This window comes from Anomaloglossus baeobatrachus, assembly GCF_048569485.1.
Source record: "Anomaloglossus baeobatrachus isolate aAnoBae1 chromosome 5 unlocalized genomic scaffold, aAnoBae1.hap1 SUPER_5_unloc_11, whole genome shotgun sequence".
In the NCBI taxonomy this organism is placed as follows: domain Eukaryota; kingdom Metazoa; phylum Chordata; class Amphibia; order Anura; family Aromobatidae; genus Anomaloglossus; species Anomaloglossus baeobatrachus.
This window is the reverse complement of record NW_027441786.1, coordinates 592,271-615,432: the sequence shown is the minus strand read 5'-3', so window position 1 is coordinate 615,432 and position 23,162 is coordinate 592,271. Positions and strand designations below refer to the sequence as shown.

The 23,162-nt window shown below is 47.3% G+C and overlaps 1 protein-coding gene across 1 annotated transcript in view; it reads right to left on the bottom strand.

Annotated features, from left to right (window-relative positions):
• The window catches only part of LOC142258790 (uncharacterized), an 89,258-nt gene extending 67,873 nt beyond the window's left edge, over positions 1-21,385 (bottom strand). Inside the window, exons 1-3 of the mRNA XM_075331386.1 lie at positions 21,283-21,385; positions 20,997-21,199; positions 20,709-20,799 (exon numbers count right to left, since the gene is read on the bottom strand). Coding sequence (XP_075187501.1) covers positions 20,709-20,799; positions 20,997-21,199; positions 21,283-21,367 — 379 coding nt within the window. The 5' untranslated portion in view covers positions 21,368-21,385. The remainder of the gene's footprint in view (positions 1-20,708; positions 20,800-20,996; positions 21,200-21,282) is intronic.
• Between the last annotated feature and the right edge of the window lie 1,777 nt (positions 21,386-23,162).

Here is a 23,162-nt window from a genome sequence, read left to right as displayed (position 1 = left end):
GAGGAATGCTCAATGTGAACTGCATGCAATAAGGCAAAGTCAGGCTAACATACTAATGGGAAACCCAATGCAGATGAACAATGACCAGACCCAGTCAGGTGTCAGCGATCTGGACCATACCCTAAGAGGTTAAATCAGGCTGAGGAATACTGAAGATTATATATTGCTGAACAAAGGGCCAAAATAAGCAGTGCACATAAAGGCAGAAGTATTAGTGCCCGCGCTCATCAGCCTATAGTAATTCACAAAATATCTGAAAATTAAACTTGAAATCAATAAGCCATGAGCCCAAAACACTCACCCATCAATACGGACTGCTCGGCGTGGCGTGCTCCGACGTGCAGGGGTTACAACCAGTAGAGGACCGTAAGCAGCTGCGCCTGTGGGCCCTAGAACACCCGGACCTGGACTTTGTTGTTTTGAAAATAAGAAAGCCGCGGAGACACCATCACGTGTTTCTCAACGCTGGCAGGAAACTAGCCAGGTCTTTCACCGGGAAGGAACAACCACGGGAAGGGCAGTCTCCAGTCAAGGAGACCACCTATACCAAACATGGTATCCATCCACAGACAGCCGTTTCGGGGTATTTGCCCCTCATCAGTGTGGAGTAGGAATCTGGCTAGTGGGGGCAATGCCTAGTAAAAGACTACTTAAGCAAGCATTGTTGACCTTAGGGAGATCAACATATCCACTGCGGAGACACCATCACGTGTTTCTCAACGCAGTGATTCTAGAGCATTGCCCCCTGGGAAGTATGCAAATAAGAAAGCCGCGGAGACACCATCACGTGTTTCTCAACGCTGGCAGGAAACTAGCCAGGTCTTTCACCGGGAAGGAACAACCACGGGAAGGGCAGTCTCCAGTCAAGGAGACCACCTATACCAAACATGGTATCCATCCACAGACAGCCGTTTCGGGGTATTTGCCCCTCATCAGTGTGGAGTAGGAATCTGGCTAGTGGGGGCAATGCCTAGTAAAAGACTACAAATAAGATTTGCATACTTCCCAGGGGGCAATGCTCTAGAATCACTGCGTTGAGAAACACGTGATGGTGTCTCCGCAGTGGATATGTTGATCTCCCTAAGGTCAACAATGCTTGCTTAAGTAGTCTTTTACTAGGCATTGCCCCCACTAGCCAGATTCCTACTCCACACTGATGAGGGGCAAATACCCCGAAACGGCTGTCTGTGGATGGATACCATGTTTGGTATAGGTGGTCTCCTTGACTGGAGACTGCCCTTCCCGTGGTTGTTCCTTCCCGGTGAAAGACCTGGCTAGTTTCCTGCCAGCGTTGAGAAACACGTGATGGTGTCTCCGCGGCTTTCTTATTTGCATACTTCCCAGGGGGCAATGCTCTAGAATCACTGCGTTGAGAAACACGTGATGGTGTCTCCGCAGTGGATATGTTGATCTCCCTAAGGTCAACAATGCTTGCTTAAGTAGTCTTTTACTAGGCATTGCCCCCACTAGCCAGATTCCTACTCCACACTGATGAGGGGCAAATACCCCGAAACGGCTGTCTGTGGATGGATACCATGTTTGGTATAGGTGGTCTCCTTGACTGGAGACTGCCCTTCCCGTGGTTGTTCCTTCCCGGTGAAAGACCTGGCTAGTTTCCTGCCAGCGTTGAGAAACACGTGATGGTGTCTCTGCGGCTTTCTTATTTGCATACTTCCCAGGGGGCAATGCTCTAGAATCACTGCGTTGAGAAACACGTGATGGTGTCTCCGCAGTGGATATGTTGATCTCCCTAAGGTCAACAATGCTTGCTTAAGTAGTCTTTTACTAGGCATTGCCCCCACTAGCCAGATTCCTACTCCACACTGATGAGGGGCAAATACCCCGAAACGGCTGTCTGTGGATGGATACCATGTTTGGTATAGGTGGTCTCCTTGACTGGAGACTGCCCTTCCCGTGGTTGTTCCTTCCCGGTGAAAGACCTGGCTAGTTTCCTGCCAGCGTTGAGAAACACGTGATGGTGTCTCCGCGGCTTTCTTATTTGCATACTTCCCAGGGGGCAATGCTCTAGAATCACTGCGTTGAGAAACACGTGATGGTGTCTCCGCAGTGGATATGTTGATCTCCCTAAGGTCAACAATGCTTGCTTAAGTAGTCTTTTACTAGGCATTGCCCCCACTAGCCAGATTCCTACTCCACACTGATGAGGGGCAAATACCCCGAAACGGCTGTCTGTGGATGGATACCATGTTTGGTATAGGTGGTCTCCTTGACTGGAGACTGCCCTTCCCGTGGTTGTTCCTTCCCGGTGAAAGACCTGGCTAGTTTCCTGCCAGCGTTGAGAAACACGTGATGGTGTCTCCGCAGCTTTCTTATTTGCATACTTCCCAGGGGGCAATGCTCTAGAATCACTGCGTTGAGAAACACGTGATGGTGTCTCCGCAGTGGATATGTTGATCTCCCTAAGGTCAACAATGCTTGCTTAAGTAGTCTTTTACTAGGCATTGCCCCCACTAGCCAGATTCCTACTCCACACTGATGAGGGGCAAATACCCCGAAACGGCTGTCTGTGGATGGATACCATGTTTGGTATAGGTGGTCTCCTTGACTGGAGACTGCCCTTCCCGTGGTTGTTCCTTCCCGGTGAAAGACCTGGCTAGTTTCCTGCCAGCGTTGAGAAACACGTGATGGTGTCTCCGCGGCTTTCTTATTTGCATACTTCCCAGGGGGCAATGCTCTAGAATCACTGCGTTGAGAAACACGTGATGGTGTCTCCGCAGTGGATATGTTGATCTCCCTAAGGTCAACAATGCTTGCTTTTGTTGTTTTGAAAGACCGGGCCATAAAAGCCCTGCAATCCCAAGTAACCAGACTCTGTTCCCCAGTCCTGGCAAGCCAGTACCTCACCTATAAGAGTGGAGCCTTCCTCATTAACTGTAGTAGCAGCTAATGAACAGGCTGCGCCCCCTGGTGCTCCAAATGACTTATGTTCCCAAGTACAGCAGCTGAGCACGGATGTTGCTATGATCCTGAAAGTGATGTAGATCAAGCCAGAATCCAAGCCAGCGGAGAGGATCCAGCTAGCCGACTGTCATGAGGATGCCCCATGGATGCGAGGCAGGAGAATCCAATAGTCCAGAGGAAAGAGCAGTGACCGCTGTTACTCGTCTGGAAAACCCATCTGCTGTCATTGCAGCAAGGCTGGCCATTTTGCAAGAAGGTGTCCTTTAAACCGGCAAACCCTGGGGCCAAGGGCCAACCGAGAAAGAAAAAGAAAAATTCAGCTCACCCGTATATGTATCCGCTCAGTTCAGATGGGATGCAGGATGTCCACTGGACAGGAAGGTCCGTAGAGGCAATAGCAAGGAGAAAGGACGGGACTCAGCACCAATTCCAGTATAGGAAAAATATAAATCCAACGAAAAATATATAAAAGTGTAGAAACTTTATTCAACGATTAAAAATCCAAGGAAAACATCATCGGTTCCATGAAAACATCATGGCTTGACGCGTTTCGGTCAGTTGGAATGTAGATAAGTCCTTAATCATGAGAAACGTGTCAAGCCATGATGTTTTCATGGAACCGATGATGTTTTTCTTGGATTTTTAATCGTTGAATAAAGTTTCTACACTTTTATATATTTTTCGTTGGATTTATATTTTTCCTATCCTGGAATTGGTGCCAAGGGCCAACCCCCAGGCTTAAGACAGCAAGGCCCATTTGACTAGCGAGACCGGTATGTAGGAGGACGACCAATTCTGTCTATCACCCTGGATGGAATTCCTACTTCTGCATTGCTGGACACCGGTTCCCAGGTAACCACCATACCATATGTACTGTACAAAAGATTCTGGTCAGATGCTTAACTCACCCATCTGGACTTGGGCCTCACTATTTATGCTGTAAATCAGGGGTGGGGAACCTCCGGCCATGACCTTTTATGCGGCCCCCGGGCAGATTCCCGGGTGGTGGCAGTGCTCGGCCACTGCCGTGGTCTTTAAGGCTTCACATGCGCTGCTTGCGCGCACCAATGATCTTTCCCTGGCAGGTGCCAGCGTGCTCAGGACTGACTTTGTGGGCGGGTTTAGCGCTCTGCGCTTCCATCCCACAGCAGCTTCACCGTTTCCTGCATTGTGTCGCCCGCTCTCCACCCCTTCTCCCGTGCAGCGTGCCTCAATCAGTGCTGTTTGCTGCACGTGCTGTGTGCGGCCTCTCCCCGGTGCTGTGTGCCGCCCGCTCTCTGCCCCTTCTCCGGTGCAGCTCCACGTGCTGTGTGCTGCCGCTCCCCGGCGCTGTGTGTCGCCCACTTTCTGCCCCTTCTCCGGTGCAGCATGCAGCTCCACGCGCTGTGTGCCGCCCGCTCTCTGCCCCTTCTCCGGTGCAGCGTGCCCCCTGCAGTGATGTGTGCAGACTCCCCAGCGATGTGGATCACCCCCACTGTTGAGTTCTCTCCAGTGCTCCTTACCACCCCAAGTGCAGTGTACTCCCTAGTGAAGTCTGTGCTCTGCAAGTGCTGTCTGTGCCCCCCAGTCTCCTAGTGATGTCTGTGTGACCCCCCCTTAGTGATGTCTGTGTGACCCCCCCCTCTTAGTGATGTCTGTGTCCCCCCTCTTAGTGATGTCTGTGTGCCCCCTCTTAGTGATGTCTGTGTGCCCCCTCTTAGTGATGTCTGTGTGCCCCCTCTTAGTGATGTCTGTGTGCCCCCCCTTAGTGATGTCTGTGTGCCCCCCCTTAGTGATGTCTGTGTGCCCCCCCTTAGTGATGTCTGTGTACCCCCCCTTAGTGTTGTCTGTGTGCCCCCCCTTAGTGTTGTGTGTGTGCCCCCCTTTAGTGATGCCTGTGCCCACCTAGTGATGTCCGTGAAAACCTAGGAGGAACATTTGGAACATCTGGCTGAGGTATTTGAAGCATTGTCCAAATATGGAATGAAGTTGAAACCATCAAAGTGCCACTTGTTGAAACCCAGGGTCCAATATCTCGGACACGTTGTCAGTGCAGAAGGAGTGGCGCCAGACCCAGAAAAGAGTACAGTCATCAAGAACTGGCCAAGACCGACCACCGTCAAAGAAGTTCGGCAGTTCCTGGGCCTAGTAGGATACTACAGAAGATTCATCAATGGCTACACGAATATGGTAGCACCTTTACAAGAGCTCCTGGTAGGCCAGGCCAAGAAGGGCAAAACTTCTAGTCCTCCATTTGAATGAGGTGAAGGGGAAGAAAATTCCTTCAGACAGATGAAGTAGGCCCTGACTGGTGACGAGATTCTGGCGTATCCTGACTACAATCTACCCTTTGTGCTGTATATCGATGCCAGTAACGTGGGACTAGGAGCTGTGCTATCCCAAGTGCAAGATGGTAAAGAAAGAGTGATTGCCTACGCCAGCAGGAAGCTCCGTCCTACAGAGAGGAACCTTGAAAATTACAGCTCCTTCAAGTTGGAGTTCCTAGCATCGGTCTGGGTTGTCACAGAGCGGTTCAAGCACTATCTGGCAGCCGCGAAATTCATCGTCTAAACCAGAAGTCTCAAACACGCAGCCGTGGGCCGCATGCGGCCCCTCAGGCAGCTTCGTGCGGCTCCCAGGCCCGTGCCCCTGGTGACTATCGCGACCGGTGCAGGGGCCACTGTCTGCGCTTTGTCAGATGAATGTTTTGCCGGCGCTGTGCTCTGAGTCCAGCGCTCTGTGCACAATTATTCCTCCAAAGCTGCATTGGAAACGTTGTGCACGGAGAGCCTGACTCTGCGCACACAGCGCCGGCTAAACATTCATCTGACATAAATCGCTGATGGGGGCTGCGGCTCCTGCACCGGCTGCTATAGTCATCGGGGGCACGGGCCTGCAGACAGCAAGAAGCAGAGAGTAGGCAGCCGAGGGAACGCGGGACAGGTGAGAACGGTGGGGGGGGGGGGGTTGTGTGTATGTGAAGGACGGCACATTAACCCCTTAGTGACCTATGACGTATTGAGTACATCATGGCTCCCTGGTACTTAAGGACCCATGGCGTCATGGCGAGATCGCGGCCCCGGAGCCCCGGTGGCTGCGATCGCTTTGCAAATACCTTAGATTCGGGGAGGAGGGGATCTCTGCCTGACCTCGAGGAGGGGTGGTGTCTCCTCCCCGGACATACAGAGGCTGTGATTGGCTGACGAACGCCGCTCAGCCAATCACAGCCACTGTAATGTTTCATGAGACCTTATGAGCGGTTCTGACACTTCTCAGGTAGGTGATGTTCCTATATCGTCCTGCGCATTATACGAGACCTTATGGTACGTTTGTACATTATAACTGTAGTGTAGGGACCCCCCTTATAGAGATTTGCCGTGACGGGGCAGGGGGCTCAAATCATTGATCAATTATTTGCCAAAAATCTCATTGAATTGTTACAGTAGGTATGGATTTGTGAATATTACACTTTTTACTTTTTCATTGTTGCATGCCACTCATAAGCAGTGCTGGCTCTCCCCTCCATTTTTCGTTTACTGGTCAGGTGGTTGACCGCCACCATGCCGTGCACGCCCAGTGTGGTTTGCAAATTCCTTCTGTTGCCATCAAAATTTATGTTGGTGCCTGTTCACATACAGCCACCGCCTCCTGTTCCATAGGCATTATTACTTAAGCACCACCTGCCTGGGGCTGTTCCGCCCTTCATCCATGTCTGTTGGTCTGACACTGTGGGGGCTAGTTCTGACATTGTGCTGGTGTGTGTGGTTCTGCCGCACGCACCGGCACCTGGACTGCCCTTCTACTCGCAGTTGTCAGCCCTTGCAGCATGGGAGCGGTTCTGACACTTCTCAGGTAGGTGATGTTCTCATATGGTCCTGCGCATTACATGAGACCTTATGGTACGTTTGTATATTATAACTGTAGTGTAGGGACCCCCCTTATAGAGATTTGCCGTGACGGGGCAGGGGGGCTCAAATCATTGATCAATTATTTGCCAAACATCTCATTGAATTGTTACAGTAGGAATGAATTTGTGAATATTACACTTTTTACTTTTTCATTGTTGCATGCCACTCATAAGCAGTGCTGGCTCCCCTCCATTTTTCGATTACTATAGGTTGGGGATATTACTACAGGATGGCGACAAGGATGGACACATTACTACAGCATGGGCACATTACGATAAGATGGGGACAAGGATGGGGCACATTTCTATAGGATGGGGACAAGAATGAGACACATTACTACAAGATGGGGACAAGGATGAGCACATTACTGTAGGATGAGGACTAGGAGGGGGCACAGTACTACAAGGGCACAAGGATGGGCACATTATAACAAGATGGGGAACATTACTAAAAGATGTTGGCCAAAATTTCTATATACTGCTAATTGTAACACTATTAGTTACAAAAAAAGGATAAAATGTAAAAAAAAAAACACCAAAAAATAATGCACAACATTTTTATATTATATATATATATATATATATATATATATATATATATATATATATATATATATATATATATATATATATATATATATATATATGATAGAGGTAAGAGTCCCAGTGCACCACCTACTCCGCGTGTTACTACACGTTCAGCTACTCGAGCCCTACTGAGCCATGGAGGGGATCATGGTGCAGACTTGCGGTGAAGACCAAGATAAATCCAAAGGAGAAAGAAAGTCGCACTCCAGGCACTGGACCCGTGGAAGCTAAGTCCTAGCGAAACGGCACGCCGGCGTCCAGTGTTGTATGACTTGTCTCACCCTCCCCACCGCTTGTACCCTCATGTTTCCACTGCAATAAAGACGGAGTGATATGGTGATCATCTGGAGTGCGACTTTCTTTCTCTTTTGGAGATATATATATATATATATATAACAAAGAATGTGCACATTTCTTATAATAAACAAGTGAAAAAAGTTCAAAATCAGTGATCCAAAGGTGTGTAAACAAAATATATGGTACCAATAAAAATGTCACTTTGTCCTGCAAAGAATGCGGCCCCCCAAATTATTTTTTTTTTCTTCTGTGCGGCCCATACACCCAGCTGAGTTTGAGACCTCTGGTCTACACGGATAACAACCCTCTGACCCCCCTGGATACAGTAAAATTGGGTGCACTGGAGCATCGTTGGGTGGCTCGACTAGTAAACTATGATTTCACCATCATGTATCGGGCTGGTCACAAAAATGCCAATGCAGATGCATTGTCCAGGATGCCTCACTTACCAGAGGAGGGAGGAGATGTGGAAGAGCTAAAAGAGATTGAATTGCCAGCTTTCCACCGCCCTAGTGCCTCTCAATACCAGCAATCCTGTAACAAGCATAAAGAGGCGGCATTAAATCCATTACCTCATCACAGATGGAAGGAAACTCAGGATGGTGACTCTGCACTGAAATTGATCAAAGAACTGATCATCGAACCAGGTTCATGCTCCTTATGACTCCCACTTGAAGCTCAGCAACTGTGGAAAGAAAGAAGCAGGCTGTGCATCCACCGAGGTAAACTATGCAGCAGGGCTGTGGTGTCGGAGTCGGAGCTCATTTTGGTGGAGTCGGAGTCGGTAAAAAATGCACCGACTCCTAAAATATATAATAAATTGGGGACAGTAGTGCAATGCAGAATGTGCTGAATATTTTTTCATAGGAATTTGGGAAAGTTATGAAAGGTCCTATAAATGGCTGTTCTATTCCTGATCTAAGGCTACATTCACACACAGAGTTTTTGCTGCGTTTTTTGAGGATACGTTTATCAGCTGCAAAAGCAGATCAGCTTTTTAAAAAACTGCATCACCTGAAAGGTTTTTGAGCTCATAAATAATGCTTTCAATAGCAAAAGCAGATTAGAAAAAGGCCACAAACTGACAGCTCATTCTTTGTGAGGATCCTCACAAAACGCTGTGTCTGAATGTCCCATCTTGAAACCCATTGCCTTTGCTGAGATGCCCGGAGTCACTGCATTTCACTGAATTATTTTGCCATCAATGTTCGATATGTTTGTAACAAGAAAGAAATTGTTAGTAAGACACTGGCAGTAAAAGATACTAAAGCTCATCACACCAGCCAGTTTCTCCAGGCCTTAAGGCCCCGTTACACGCGTCGATTTATCGTGCAATCGCATGTGCGATCGCACCCACCCCCATCGTTTGTGCGTCACGGGCAATTTGTTGCCCGTGTCGCACAAAGTCGGTAACCCTCGTCACACGTACTTACCTTCCAAACGACCTTGCTGTGGGTGGCGAACATCCACTTCCTGAAGGGGGAGGGACGTTCGTCGTCACAGCGACGTGACAGCGGCCGCCCAATAGAAGCGGAGGGGCGAAGACGAGCGGGACGTAACATCCCGCCCACCTCCTTCCTTTCGCATTGCCGGCGGGACGCAGGTAAGCTGTGTTCGTCGTTCCCGGGGTATCACACGGAGCGATGTGTGCTGCCTCAGGAACGACGAACAACCTGCATCAAGGAATGTGACCAATATTATGAAAATGAACGACGTGTCAACGAGAAACGATAAGGTGAGTATTTTTGCTCGTTAACAGTTGCTCCTAGCTGTCACACGCTACGATATTTCTAACGATGCCGGATGTGCGTCACGGAATCCGTGACCTCGACGACAAATCGCCCGATATATATCTTAGCATGTGACACCGCCTTTAGTGGAAAAAGTTCTGCAAGATTACGAACGCAAAAGAACAGGTTCTTGCTATTGTAACGGACAATGCTTCAAACTTGATAAGTACAATTAAACTGATGAATGAGAGCAATGAACAACAGCTAGAAGAACATATAGGATTCAGTATGTGTGAGATGGAGCTACAGCGCTGTTCATGTAACTGAGGAACAAACAGATATTACAACAGAAGAACAGCAAAATGATACTTTAGGATTAGATGATCTTGTTGAAGCTGCTTCAAAACACTTTCCTATTCATCACATGCGCTGTGTTGTGCAAACGCTGCAGCTGGCAATAAGAGAGTCTGCAAGAGGGACCCCGGTTTCCCACATCCGGCTTTTTGCCGGTTTGGCGGATGCGGCGCACTCCAGTACAGAGTATACAGTACAGTGGCAGCGCGACAAACGCCGGTCACATGCTGTCATGTGATCGAAGCATGTGACCCGGAAGTTGCGGCGCTGCCACTGTACTGTATCGTACTGTACTGGAGTGCGCCGCATCCGCCAAACCGGTGAAAAGCCGGATTTGTGAAACTGGGCGGACATGCTGGTGCTACTGCTGCCATATCTTTATCCTCATCAGATGAGGAGTTTAACTTTGACAAGTATTTGGATGACATGGAGCAGGCAAAGCGTTGCCGCAAGGAAAAAGATTTCACTCCGTCTCCTATAGCAGCAGATTGACTATATTTCAGTAAAATTTTTCACTTGCTCTCAAAGAAATAGAAACATTCAACCAATCATCAAAACTGACTATGCATGAGGCAATTCCTTTATATCCGGAAATTGTTAGAGATGTTGCCCATGTGGTTACGGCTTTGCTTTCAACTCAAGTTACTGTAGAGAGGTTGCTCTCTAGCCTTAACATTATTAGGTCAGATTTGAGGTCATCTGTGAAGGAGGATCTGATGGAGGCAATTCTATTTCTTACAACAAATTCATGGACTGCACAAATGTTATTATTTAGTATGCTTTTGTTGAAAACTGTTTTTTTGCCACTTACATAGTGTTATATATAACACTATGTAATGCACTATGTAATACACTATAACACTATGTAATACACTATGTAAGTGCAAAAAAACAGTTTTCAACAAAAACATACTAAATAATAACATTTAGTATAATGCTTATATTTAAGTGAAAAATGTATTGTAGTACAATGTAGACATCAGACATTTAATCATTGTTATTATACAATAATCAAGATATTTAGATAGAACATAAAATATATTTATTGGATACAACTTTAGAACACAAAAAACTTAATACATTGAAGATATGTAATACAATATGTAATATTATATATATATATACACACACACACAAGACATATATGTAATCTACTGTATATTACATAGTGTATTTACAATTTATTACAGTTTGTGTTCTAAAGTTGTATTCCAATAAATATATTTTATGTTCTATCCAAATATCTTGATTATTGTATCATAAAAATGATTAAATGTCTGATGTTCACATACACGTGTTAATGTACTACAATCAATTTTTCCCCTAACTATAAGCAATATATGTAGGAGTCGGAGTCGGTGCAAGGGAAATCGAGGAGTCGGAGTCGAAGGTTTGGCTTACTGACTCCACAGCCCTGCTATGCAGAAGTGTTACCAACCCTAAAACTCATGAAAGAGTACGTCAAGTGGTAATCCCCAAAAGCCACATCCAGATGGTGCTGGAAGCCTACCATGATCGACCGGGATGTTTTGGCTGGAAGAAATTGGAAGCATTGCTGCGAGACCGGTTCTACTGGATTGGGATGAGACCCTCCATAGAAAAATGGTGCAGGAACTGTGGACCCTGTACTTTGAGAAGGAAGGATTGCAACCTTCAAAGAACACCACTGCAGCCCATTGTTACCAAACAGCCATTGGAGCTTGCGGCCCTGGATCATGTAAAACTAACACCCAGTAGAAAAGGCTACACCTACGCACTCACAATGGTGGACCATTACTCCAGGTTCTTAGTGATCATCCCAGTAAAAGACTTAACAGCAAAGACTGCAGCAAAACCCTTTCAAGCTCATTTTTTCAGACCCTATGGATACCCAGAACAGGTATTGACAGACCAAGGACCTGCATTCGAACCAGAGATATTCCAGGAATTCTGCAACTTATAACGGTGCAAGAAGATTTGTACCACTCAATACAATGCACAAACCAATGGCATGTGTGAAAGAATGAACCAGATTGTTATTGGCTTGCTGAAGACTCTACCACTAGAGGAAAAAAATATGTGGCCAGAGAAGCTACCTGACTTAGTGGATATCTACAATAACATCCCAGTAAGTTCAACAAACTTTACGCCCGCTTACTTCATGCGCGCAAGACCTGGAAGATTACCAGTTAACCTTGAAATGGAAGTTATCATGCCAGAATTTGATCCATCAGAAACTGGAATACCAAATCGCCAAGCGCAGTACAAAAGAATACAAGAATGCGTTGAGAGGAGCTTGAACCAGAGTCAAGAAAGACAAGAAAAGGACGATAACAAGAAAGCAAAAGCTGATCCACTAACCCCTGAATAAATAGTTCTGAAAAGGAAGAGAAGAGCACACAAACTTGATGATCAGTGGGAAGCAAAACTCTACACTGTGTTACATTCTAATACAAACAACAAGAAAGCTTGTGTAATTACCAAAGATCAAGGGAAAACTACATCTACATTATCAAAAGATCATTTGAAGAAACGTCCAGAACAATTAAAACCTCAAGAAGTAATTTCCAGTATACCTGAAGTACCAGAACAGAAAGAAAAGGTGATTCTCCAAGTATTGCGTGTCTTTCCTGAAAACTGGCCTCAATACAACGGAGCCATAATTGTACCAATGATTATATTCCCACAACCAGTGGAAGACATCATTCAAGAAGAAGTAATCCCAGCTCCAGAAGAACTATCTGCTGTTTTAACACCAGGGGAGCCTACAAATAGCACATCTGTCAATCACACTGGAAGATTGAGAAGTGTCAGACAAACACTTAGGGGTACTTTGTACGTTGCGACATTGCACCTGCAATATCGTCGGGGTCAAATCGAAAGTGACGCACATCCGGCGCCAGTAACGATGTCGCAACGCGTAAAGCCTAGATGCGCCAATATACGATCGCAAAACTGTCGTAAATCGGTGATCTGTGTAGCGTTGGTCCTTTTCATAATTTCGGGACGACCGATGTTACGATGTTGGTCCTCGTTCCTGCGGCAGCACACATCGCTGTGTGTGAAGCCTCAGAAGCGAGGAACATCTCCTTACCTGCGTCCCGCCGGCTATGCGGAAGGAAGGAGGTGGGCGGGATGTTTACGTCCCGCTCATCTCCGCTCCTCCGCTTCTATTGGCTGCCTGCCGTGTGACATCGCTATGACGCCGCACGACCCGCCCCTTAGGAAGGAGGCGGGTCGCCGGCCAGAGCGACGTCGCAGGGCAGGTAAGTGCATGTGAAGCTGCCGTTGCGATAATGTTCGCTACGGCAGCTATCACCAGATATCGCATGTGCGAGGGAGTCGGGTACTATCGCGCTCGGCACCGATAGCATCGGCTAGTGATGTTGCAGCGTGCAAAGTACCTCTTAGTTCACTTAGAGACACTAGAGTGACACAGACACCAGATACTAGTGCACCACAAAGACAAGTTCACACCCCAGGGTTACGTAGGTCTACCCGTAGCAACCTAGGTCAACCTCCGCTCAGGTACAGAAAATGAGGTGTTTAAAACAAGATGTACATAAAGTTAAATATGAAATGTAAATAATTTTGATTTAGCTGATTTAAGATGTTTTGATAAAAATGGATAATAGAAGATAAAACTTTAAAATGTTGCATTCTACCAGTTTGATTTGATAAAAATGGACCCAGGCTGTAGGACTGGCGGAAAACAAAAACTTTTCGTGTAACTAGTTACACCAGTTGTGTACTACCAGAGTACACCCTACCAATGGACCTTAACCAGCACTGCCACTATGGAGAGGCAGATTGGAGGAAAGGTCTGCGGTGGAGTAGGCTGAGACCTAGTCATCAGAGAAATGCAGTGACTAAACTCCTGCAAGGGTTTTGGGAACCAGAACCTTTGGGTGGTGGGTATAAGGGAAGGGGTACTCCAGATAAAGCAACGTTAAAGCTTGAACCTCCCCTGCGTATTATGCAAAAATTAGAAAATGTATCCAGTTTCACTTGCAGCCCGAGGACGTTCTGGAATTAACCAAGGGGTAAAAGTAGTGCCCCTGAAGCCATCAGGGAGCTACAAGGTACTGCATCCCCAACGGGATGCAGGGCCTATCTCCTAGGGACCCAGAAGACCAGTGTCGGTAACACACAAACACTCCAGGTAATCCCAGTTTTCCCCAATATTCCCCATAGAATAGTACAAGGCTAGGGTGGGACCAATGGATGGCCGCCTAGAGGTGGAGCCAGTCCAGTTCACTAGTTGACCAGGTGGCAGGGGCAGACGGTGGACAGTCAGAGTGAGAGAGAGACTGAGAGGAGACGGTGGAAGGGAGCAGACGCACTGACCAGGAGTAAACAGTAACCTGAGGGTCCAGTCGCTTAATTGCCGGTGAAGTACCCCTGGAACTATACACCTGCACAGTGAGGGAACCATCAAGGACCTCACTGACTTTGACGTCCAGGACACAGTAGCAAAGGGAGAACCGTGGACAGGACCAGAGACTCCAACCCCACAGGGTTCACGCTACCGTCATACGGACTGCAGTGGAAGACAGCCAGGAAGCGACCCCCAGCTGCTCTACGCCACGGGGAGAGATAGGTGCAGGGGAAGAAGCCACCAGATTTCTAAACTGGCACTAAGGGGACCTGAAGTTGAAACCAGCCAGCTTCGGGTGACCAGTTACCACCAGAAAGTGAGTAAAGAACCAGTTGCACTAAACCCTTTGTGTAAAGTACCTTCTGTTAGAGAAGCCATTTTGTCTCTACTTTTTGAGTTAGTTCGAAGTTCATTATATTCGTGCACATATGGGTTTTTGAATGGTTGTGCAACCAGGAAATGAGTAATTGATGTTCTATTCCACATCTGCTATTTGCTATGATTATCATTAAGTCCCTAGAATTGTTATTCTTTTTGTTTATGTACTCATCTTGGAATATGCAGTTTGTTTTACAAGGTTTGATTGATCACATCCCTTGAACGCTTTTTGTTATGATAAACAATATCTCTGTTTGCTTCAAGACATTATGCTTCCATATGTGGTAATACCTTCCTTGAAGCCTTAAAAATGACTATATTTGGTATCTATCTAAAAATTGTGTAATCATAACACATGTCTCATATTGCGTAATCAGCTTGAAAGGTATAAGAAACCTTCCCATTCTATTAAAGACAGAGTTATTTGATACACTATCTATCCTTTCCTGTATGTTATTTCTATTGGTATGTGATACTGTTCCAACCACTGCCATTGCCATCTGAATTTCATATTCCTCTAACTCTTTGTTCTTGGTTCACACCTGTCTATTTCTTCTGCATCTTAAGCAGTTCGTTTTCTAGCTGTGAAGTAGTCCAAATGTTTCTCTTAGTTTGTACTTACTAATTCACCCCTGGTGTGTTTCTCAGAGCTCTCTTCCTCTACCCCCCTCCCTTCTGCTCACACCTGAGTCATTTTCTAGGCCTCTAGAGTTGTATAAATTTGTTGGCACAGGTCTGTTCTGACCATGGTCTGTGTGATTTGTTAAGTGGGATTTTCTAAGTGGGCAATCAGAAATATTCCAGAAATGTCCCAGAATTGACCAGAAGGTGACCGTTACCTCCTTAACTGTTTGCCACTTGCATTTTTCCCCTACACTTTTTCATATTCCCATATGTAAACCCTAAACTCACCATGTTCACCTATGCCCTCACAGTTTTTGCTCCTCTCCTCCTCACTCTCCTTCGCTATCCCCCAACGCCAGCACTCGCCAAACAAATATTCATCTCCCCTTCCCTTTTACCTCCCCACCTGACCTCATCTGCTGACCTGCTCCTAAATCTCAGGTCTCTCTTAATAACACGCAGACCAGGCCGTCCACTCTCCTTCTCCCACCTGCTCTCCCTTTCTCTACTTCTCCTCACTGCTGGTGACATATCTCCCAATCCTGGACCTCCCCACATGGGACACTCCTCTCTACCACCCCCCTATTGCTCCACCCTTACTAGTAACTACCGCAACCTCTCCAATATAAAACCCATCCCCCTCTAACCCACTCCGCCGCCCACTCTCTCTGGAGCGCTGTGGAATGCCCGTTCGGTCTGTAACAAACTGCACATCATTCACGACCTCTTTACCTCTAGCAACCTATCCTTTCTGGGCATCACTGAAACATGGCTGACACCATCCAACACTGCCTCCCCTGCTGCACTATGCTACGGTGGCCTTCACTTCACCCACACTCCTCGCCCTGGCAATAGACAAGGTGGAGGAGTGGGCCTCCTTCTTTCTAACAACTGCAGCTTTAATCCAATCCCACCCTTACCCTCCCTTGTCCTGCCTTCCTTTGAAGTGCACTCTGTCCGCATCTATTCTCCTTCCAACCTCCAAGTGGCCATCATATACAGACCCCCAGGCCCTACCACTTCCTTTATCGACCAGTTCTCTGCCTGGCTTCTACACTTTCTCTCTGCTGACATTCCCACTATCATCATGGGTGACTTCAACATCCCCACTGACACCCGCCAGTCAGCAGCCTCCAAACTACTCTCCCTTGCTTCATCTTTTGGTCTATCTCAGTGGTCCACCTCTGCCACCCATAAAGATGGACACACATTAGACCTTATCTTCACCCGTCTCTGCTCTCTATCTAACCTCACTACCTCCCCTCTCCCTTTATCTGACCACCATCTATTGACCTTCTCTACTCTGTCCTCCTCACCTGCCACTCCTGTCCAGCACGTATCACACCCTCGCAGAAACCTCGCACACGTCAACATACACATCCGTTCTGACTCTATCCTACCACTGTCCTCCATATCTTCAGTGCACGACACAAACAGTGCCACCATTTTCTACAACGCCACTCTCACATCAGCTATTGATTCAGTCTCCCCTCTTGTGCATGGCAGAGTGAGACAAATCAATAGACAACCCTGGCACAACAGCCTCACTAAAAAACTGCGGCAAGTGTCTAGGGCTGCAGAGCGGCGCTGGAAGAAAACGCACTCCCAGGAAGACTTCACCACATTCAAAAATGCAATTCACACATTTCGCTTGGCCCTTACCTCGGCTAAACAGGAATACTTCAGAAACCTCATATCCTCTTTAACACACAACCCCAAACAGTTATTCAATACTTTCAACTCCCTCCTTCGCCCACCACTGCCCCCTCCAACCTCCCTCATTTCCGCAGAAGAATTTGCCACATATTTCAAAGAAAAGATCGACCAAACCAGACAAGTCTTTTCTGCTCAACCACCACAACCCCTTCATATAACAGACCACTGCTCCTCCCCCATAAACTTCCTCTCCACTATCACCGAAGAAGAGCTTGCACATCTTCTCTCATAAGCGCACCTCACCACCTGCGCACGTGATCCCATCCCAACCCACCTCCTTCCCAACCTCACCTCTATCCTAATTCCAGCCTTAACCCATCTCTTCAACCTATCTTTAACAACTGGTACCTTCCCTTCTGCCTTTAAACATGCAACAGTCACACCCATCCTAAAGAAACCTTCCCTCGACCCAACCTCTGCTGCCAGCTATCGACCCATATCGCTACTCCCATTCGCCTCAAAACTCCTGGAACAGCACGTCCATGCTGAACTTTCCTCCCACCTCTCCTCTAACTCTCTCTTTGACAACCTACAGTCCGGCTTCCGTCCACATGATTCCACTGAAACTGCCCTGACAAAAATCACAAATGACTTACTTACTGCCAAAGCTAACAACCACTTCTCTATACTCCTACTTCTAGACCTATCCTCAGCTTTTGACACTGTTGACCACTCCCTCCTACTACAGATCCTCTCTTCCCTTGGTGTCAGAGACCTCGCCCTCTCTTGGATCTCTTCATACCTCTCCAACCGCACTTTTAGTGTCTCCCACTCCCACACAACCTCTTCATCCCGTCCTCTCTCTGTTGGTGTCCCTCAAGGCTCTGTCCTGGGACCATTACTTTTTTCTATCTATACATTTGGCCTGGGACAACTCATAAAGTCCCAAGACTTCCAGTACCACCTATATGCCGATGACACTCAGATCTACCTCTCTGGCCCAGATGTCACCTCTCTGCTGTCCAGAATCCCAGAGTGCCTATCTGCTATATCTTCCTTCTTTTCCTCTCTCTTCCTAAAGCTCAATGTGGCCAAAACTGAACTGATCATCTTTCCTCCATCTCCCCTACACTCTCCACCTGACCTATCCATTACAATTAATAACACCACGCTCTCCCCAGCACCCAAAGTTCGGTGCCTGGGAGTGACCTTTGACTCTGCCCTGTCCTTCATACCACACATTCAATCCCTCACCACCTCCTGTCGTCTTCAACTCAAAAATATTTCCAGAATCCGTCCCTTCATCAATTCTCAATCTACAAAAATGCTAGTGCATGCTCTCATAATCTCCCGCCTCGACTACTGCAACATCCTCCTATGTGGTCTCCCTGCTAACACGCTCGCCCCTCTCCAGTCCATCCTTAATGCTGCTGCCCGACTGATCCACCTCTCGCCTCACTACCACCCCGCTTCTCCTCTCTGCATGTCCCTTCACTGGCTCCCAATCTTCCATCGTATCCAATTCAAACTACTAATACTGACTTACAAAGCCATCCACAAATTGTCTCCTCCATATATCTCTGAACTAATCTCTCGCTACACTCCAAAACGTAATCTCCGGTCCTCCCAAGATCTCCTTCTATCCTCCTCTCTCATTCGCTCCTCATGCAATCGCCTCCAAGACTTCTCCCGAACATCCCCAGTCTTCTGGAACTCACTGCCTCAACACGTCAGACTATCTACTACACTTGCAAACTTCAAACGGACCCTGAAAACTCATCTGTTCAGAAATACCTATAATCTACAATGACCTCACTGCCCCACCACCGTGCGGAGCTGCCGCCCCACCACCGTGCGGAGCTGCCGCCCCACCACCGTGCGGAGCTGCCGCCCCACCTACACCCCACCTACTGTCTCCTCCCCATAATCCTATAGAATGTAAGCCCGCAAGGGCAGGGCCCTCTTCCCTCTGTACTAGTCTGTCTACTGTAACTTGTATATGTATTTTGTATGTAACCCCCTTCTCATGTACAGCACCATGGAATCAATGGTGCTCTATAAATAAATAATAATAATAATAATAATAATAATAATAATAATACACTACAGACTTGTCTTGTCTTGGTGTGTTAATCGTCACTCTCACAACCGGCCGATCCGTCCCAGCTACCTGAGAGGAAACAAGAGCCCGGCTTTAACAATTTGGAGGCACCCAGCGAGCCCCATGACTGGGACCCAGACTTTCCCCCTTTCAATCCGTCTGGGACTGAACACAGCAATCTTCCTCGCTTGAACAGAAAATACTAATATCAAACCTAGGTAAGTTGCTCTTTTCGATCTCAAAGTATTTTCTCTTCAAGAGGGGGTAGAAGGCACGAGTCAGTCTCCGGGGGATATAAACAGGAAACTCGCGAATCCTCAGGTAGCCTTTATGTTTATTGTTTGTTTGTCTTGTCCTATATGCTTAAAACAAAGTTGTATTTTTTTGTAAGTAATGCTGCTAAAAGTTTTTCCTTTCTTCTTCTGTCTTCTTTCTTTATCTATTTCACAATACTAACCCACTAACTAATAATATAATACTTGGCTACTTCTTATTACCTTTTCAATCTGATATATTATAATTGAAGTGGTTTTTTTGTTGTTTTTAGGTGATAGTATTCTGTCACTTTCCCCTGTATAGTCAGAGACTTACAGTGCAAAGTGAGGGGGGAGAACAGAGACTGCAGCGTTGTGACCTTATGACCAGCACTCGCTGTACAGAGCTCTCATGGAATTGGAATGCCGTGTATTAACTGAGTTAGAAGTATGTCATTTGTTTCTAGATGGGCAAAAACAGAAGATCTATTAAATATATATTAATAACAGTTGTTTTACATCTCTGATATTTAGAGGTATGGTTTGAGCTGCATATGATTTGTGAACAGTATCTTTGTTTACATTAATATGAAAGTAAAGTTGCAATAGAATATATATAGAAAGTTGTTGAGGACTGGGAATGAGAGAGGATCCACTGGATTACATTCTCTGGGAGTCAGCCCTGGTAACGGGACCAGGAGGATGGACTTGTGTGTGTGGAGAACAAAATCCTGATTGGCGTGAATATTGTGCTGCCTGTGGCAGACCAAGACCACGCAAACGAGCAGGATCTTGTGTCCCCAGCATAAGATCGGGATCAGAATCAATATTGAAGATCAGAATAGACGCACACCCTGTACCATGATGCATGAGGAATATATAGCTATTGCAATTGGAGTTGTGTTGTATTTGTTTGTGTGTCTTTACTAGCTTAGACAATGGTATATTAGGATGTTGGGCTACATTGGGCCGGGCCCCAGAGGGTAGGTGATGTGACGGGTGTCCCAGCTACCTGAGAGGAAACAAGAGCCCGGCTTTAACACTTCCGACACCCGTCACATCACCTACCCTCTGGGGCCCGGCCCTGCTTGCGGAAGGCCTAACATCCAGGCTGCCATTAACACCAGCCCCAGTAGTGGACATTGTGCAGCGGCAACTCCATCTACATAGCCGCAACACCGCAAGTGGCGTCATGAGTGAACATTATTAAAATCTTCTGTAAATATTCCTCATTTCAAAAAGCACCCAGGGCACGGGACCGGGCAACGGCCACCAAAGTGACATTCCCCAGACATACACTGCCCGGAGCAGAGTACCCCATAACCCTGGGCAACACATCAACATCTTCTAATTTCAGGGCATAGAGTGGACAGATCTCACTCCAACAGAAGGGCGTCAATGCCCAAAATAATGAGGATAGTTTTGGGTAGAGGAGCATGTGGTGGTCTAGCAGCAGAATGGTGACCATTTCCTATGGCCGGACTACAACCCTGATAAAGCAGCCACAGCCGGGGACTGAGAAGAATCTGTGACTTCTCTGCATTTAGTGGTCACTACTCACCTGGGCGGTTATCTGTAGGAATCTCCTCTTTATTCCGCTCATCACCCCTCACATATGTCTCTGTAGTATTAATATGGGGCAGATCTTCCCCCTGAAACAAATATTGTAAAAGTCACAGACAGATGGAAAAGTCCCATCTATGATCAGCTCTAATCCTGCCATCTCCACCGCTCTCATTACACAAGTATAACACATATAATACTGGAGGATAAAACAAGACTGAGCACAAGACCTTCACAGCCGTCTACACATCATAGGGAGATTTCATGGAACCTTCTCTCCATCTACCTGATGATCCTGAGGAACATCGGGGTCTTCTTGTTTACAGTCCTGTGGGAGAAGAGGATGGGGACATCTCTCTGGTGTTGTCCTCTTACTGGATAGACCTGGAGGAGACACATCCTGAGGAACATCGGGGTCTTCTTGTTTACAGTCCTGTGGGAGAAGAGGACGGGGACATCTCTCTGGTGTTGTCCTCTTACTGGATAGACCTGGAGGAGACACATACAGGGACTGAATTCATTCCTTACATACAGATAATTATAGGCCGTGTGTAGTTAGTCCTGTCTATTACCTGGTGATGTGAGGGTCTGGGGAACCTCCATCTTGACGTCCTTGTACAGATCTTTGTGTCCTTCTAAATACTCCCACTCCTCCATGGAGAAATAGACGGTGACGTCCTGACACCTTATAGGAACCTGACACATACAATGATACTGTCACCCCCAATCCCTTCATAGCATTACTGTATAATGTCCCAGCATTCCCAGCAGTGTCACCTCTCCAGTCAGCAGCTCAATCATCTTGTAGGTGAGTTCTAGGATCCTCTGGTCATTGATGTCCTCATGTATCGGGGGGTGAGGTGGAGGCCCCGTGATTGGGCTCAGGGGTCTTCCCCATCCCTCAGACACAGGGGCCTGACAGCGCTCAGTAGAGGTCTTCTTCACTACTGTGTAATCCTGGTTATGGAGAGACACAGTAATAAATCTCACTCCAGACATTTCCAGAGTCCTCACCTCTCCAGTTCTGTCCATCTGTTATTCCCATAGATAAGAATGATGTAATGTGACATCATCAGAATATCTCACCTCTCCAGTAAGCCGGAAGAGGATCTCTAGGGTGAGGTGTAATATCCTCTCCGCCATCTTGTCCCTGTCCATATCCATCCTTCACGGGGCAATCAGGAGAATTCTCTTCTATAGAAGATCGCCACTGAGAGGATCCGATATTGTAGGGACCTGAATGGGGAGAAGATGACGATGTAACATCATAAAGAATCCGCTGTAATAATACAATTACTGGAGATAATAAGGGGAAACATATAATGAGGACTTTCTGGGGGAGCATTATACTGTGTGGGGGCAGAAAGGGGCCGAGGACTCAGGGCAGAAAGGGGCCGAGGACTCAGGGCAGAAAGGGGCTGAGGACTGAGGGCAGAAAGGGGCTGAGGACTGAGGGCAGAAAGGGGCTGAGGACTGAGGGCAGAAAGGAGCCGAGGACTGAAGGCAGAAAGGGGCCGGGAACCGAGCGCAGAAAGGGGCTGAGGATCGAGAGCAGAAAGGGGCCGAGGACTGAGGACAGAAAGGGGCCGAGGACCGAGGGCAGAAAGGGGCCGAGGACTGAGGGCAGACGGGTTTCCTCACTTCCTGCCTCTCATAGTTGGGGCGTCTGTATCTATCAGAGGAAAAGGAACAAAAACCTCACGATTCATAGAAATCAGTGAGAGAAAAACACCAAGAAAGTCTCAGAGCTGAAGGGGTTAATGCCGCCTGCCCCAGTAATGGAGAATCTCCACACACCTCCACCTGCAGAGCCGCACACTAGATATATAATACCCTGCACCTACCTCCACCTGCAGAGCCGCACACTAGATATATAATACCCTGCACCTACCTCCACCTGCAGAGCCGCACACTAGATATATAATACCCTGCACCTACCTCCACCTGCAGAGCCGCACACTAGATATATAATACCCTGCACCTACCTCCACCTGCAGAGCCGCACACTAGAGATATGGCTGCTCTGTGCTTCCAGGACCTGTGATGATGTCACATGGAGGGGAGGAGTCAGGGGTCACATGATCAGCTCCTCAGTGTATGCAGGGCTCTGCTGTGCTGGGTGTCATGGTGCTGGGTGAGGGGAGGTTATGTCAGGGGGTCACAGTGAGGTAATGGAGGCTGTATGTAGACAGGACACATCCTGGAAGCCGTGGACGGACATGGAGCAGATAACCTGGAAATCCAGGGATGAGCAGTGAAGTCTGAGGGGGCAGTGGCCACAGCTGTTTCTAGATTGTTCCAGAACTATTTACCTCAGCCACAGTAAGCGAGGGTCACTGAGCTTGTGAGGGGCAGTAAAGTCTGAGGGGGAGGTAACATAGTAACATAGTCTGTAAGGCGGAAGGAAGACATTATGTCCATCTAGTTCAGCCTATTGTTAGTGCAGCTGTTC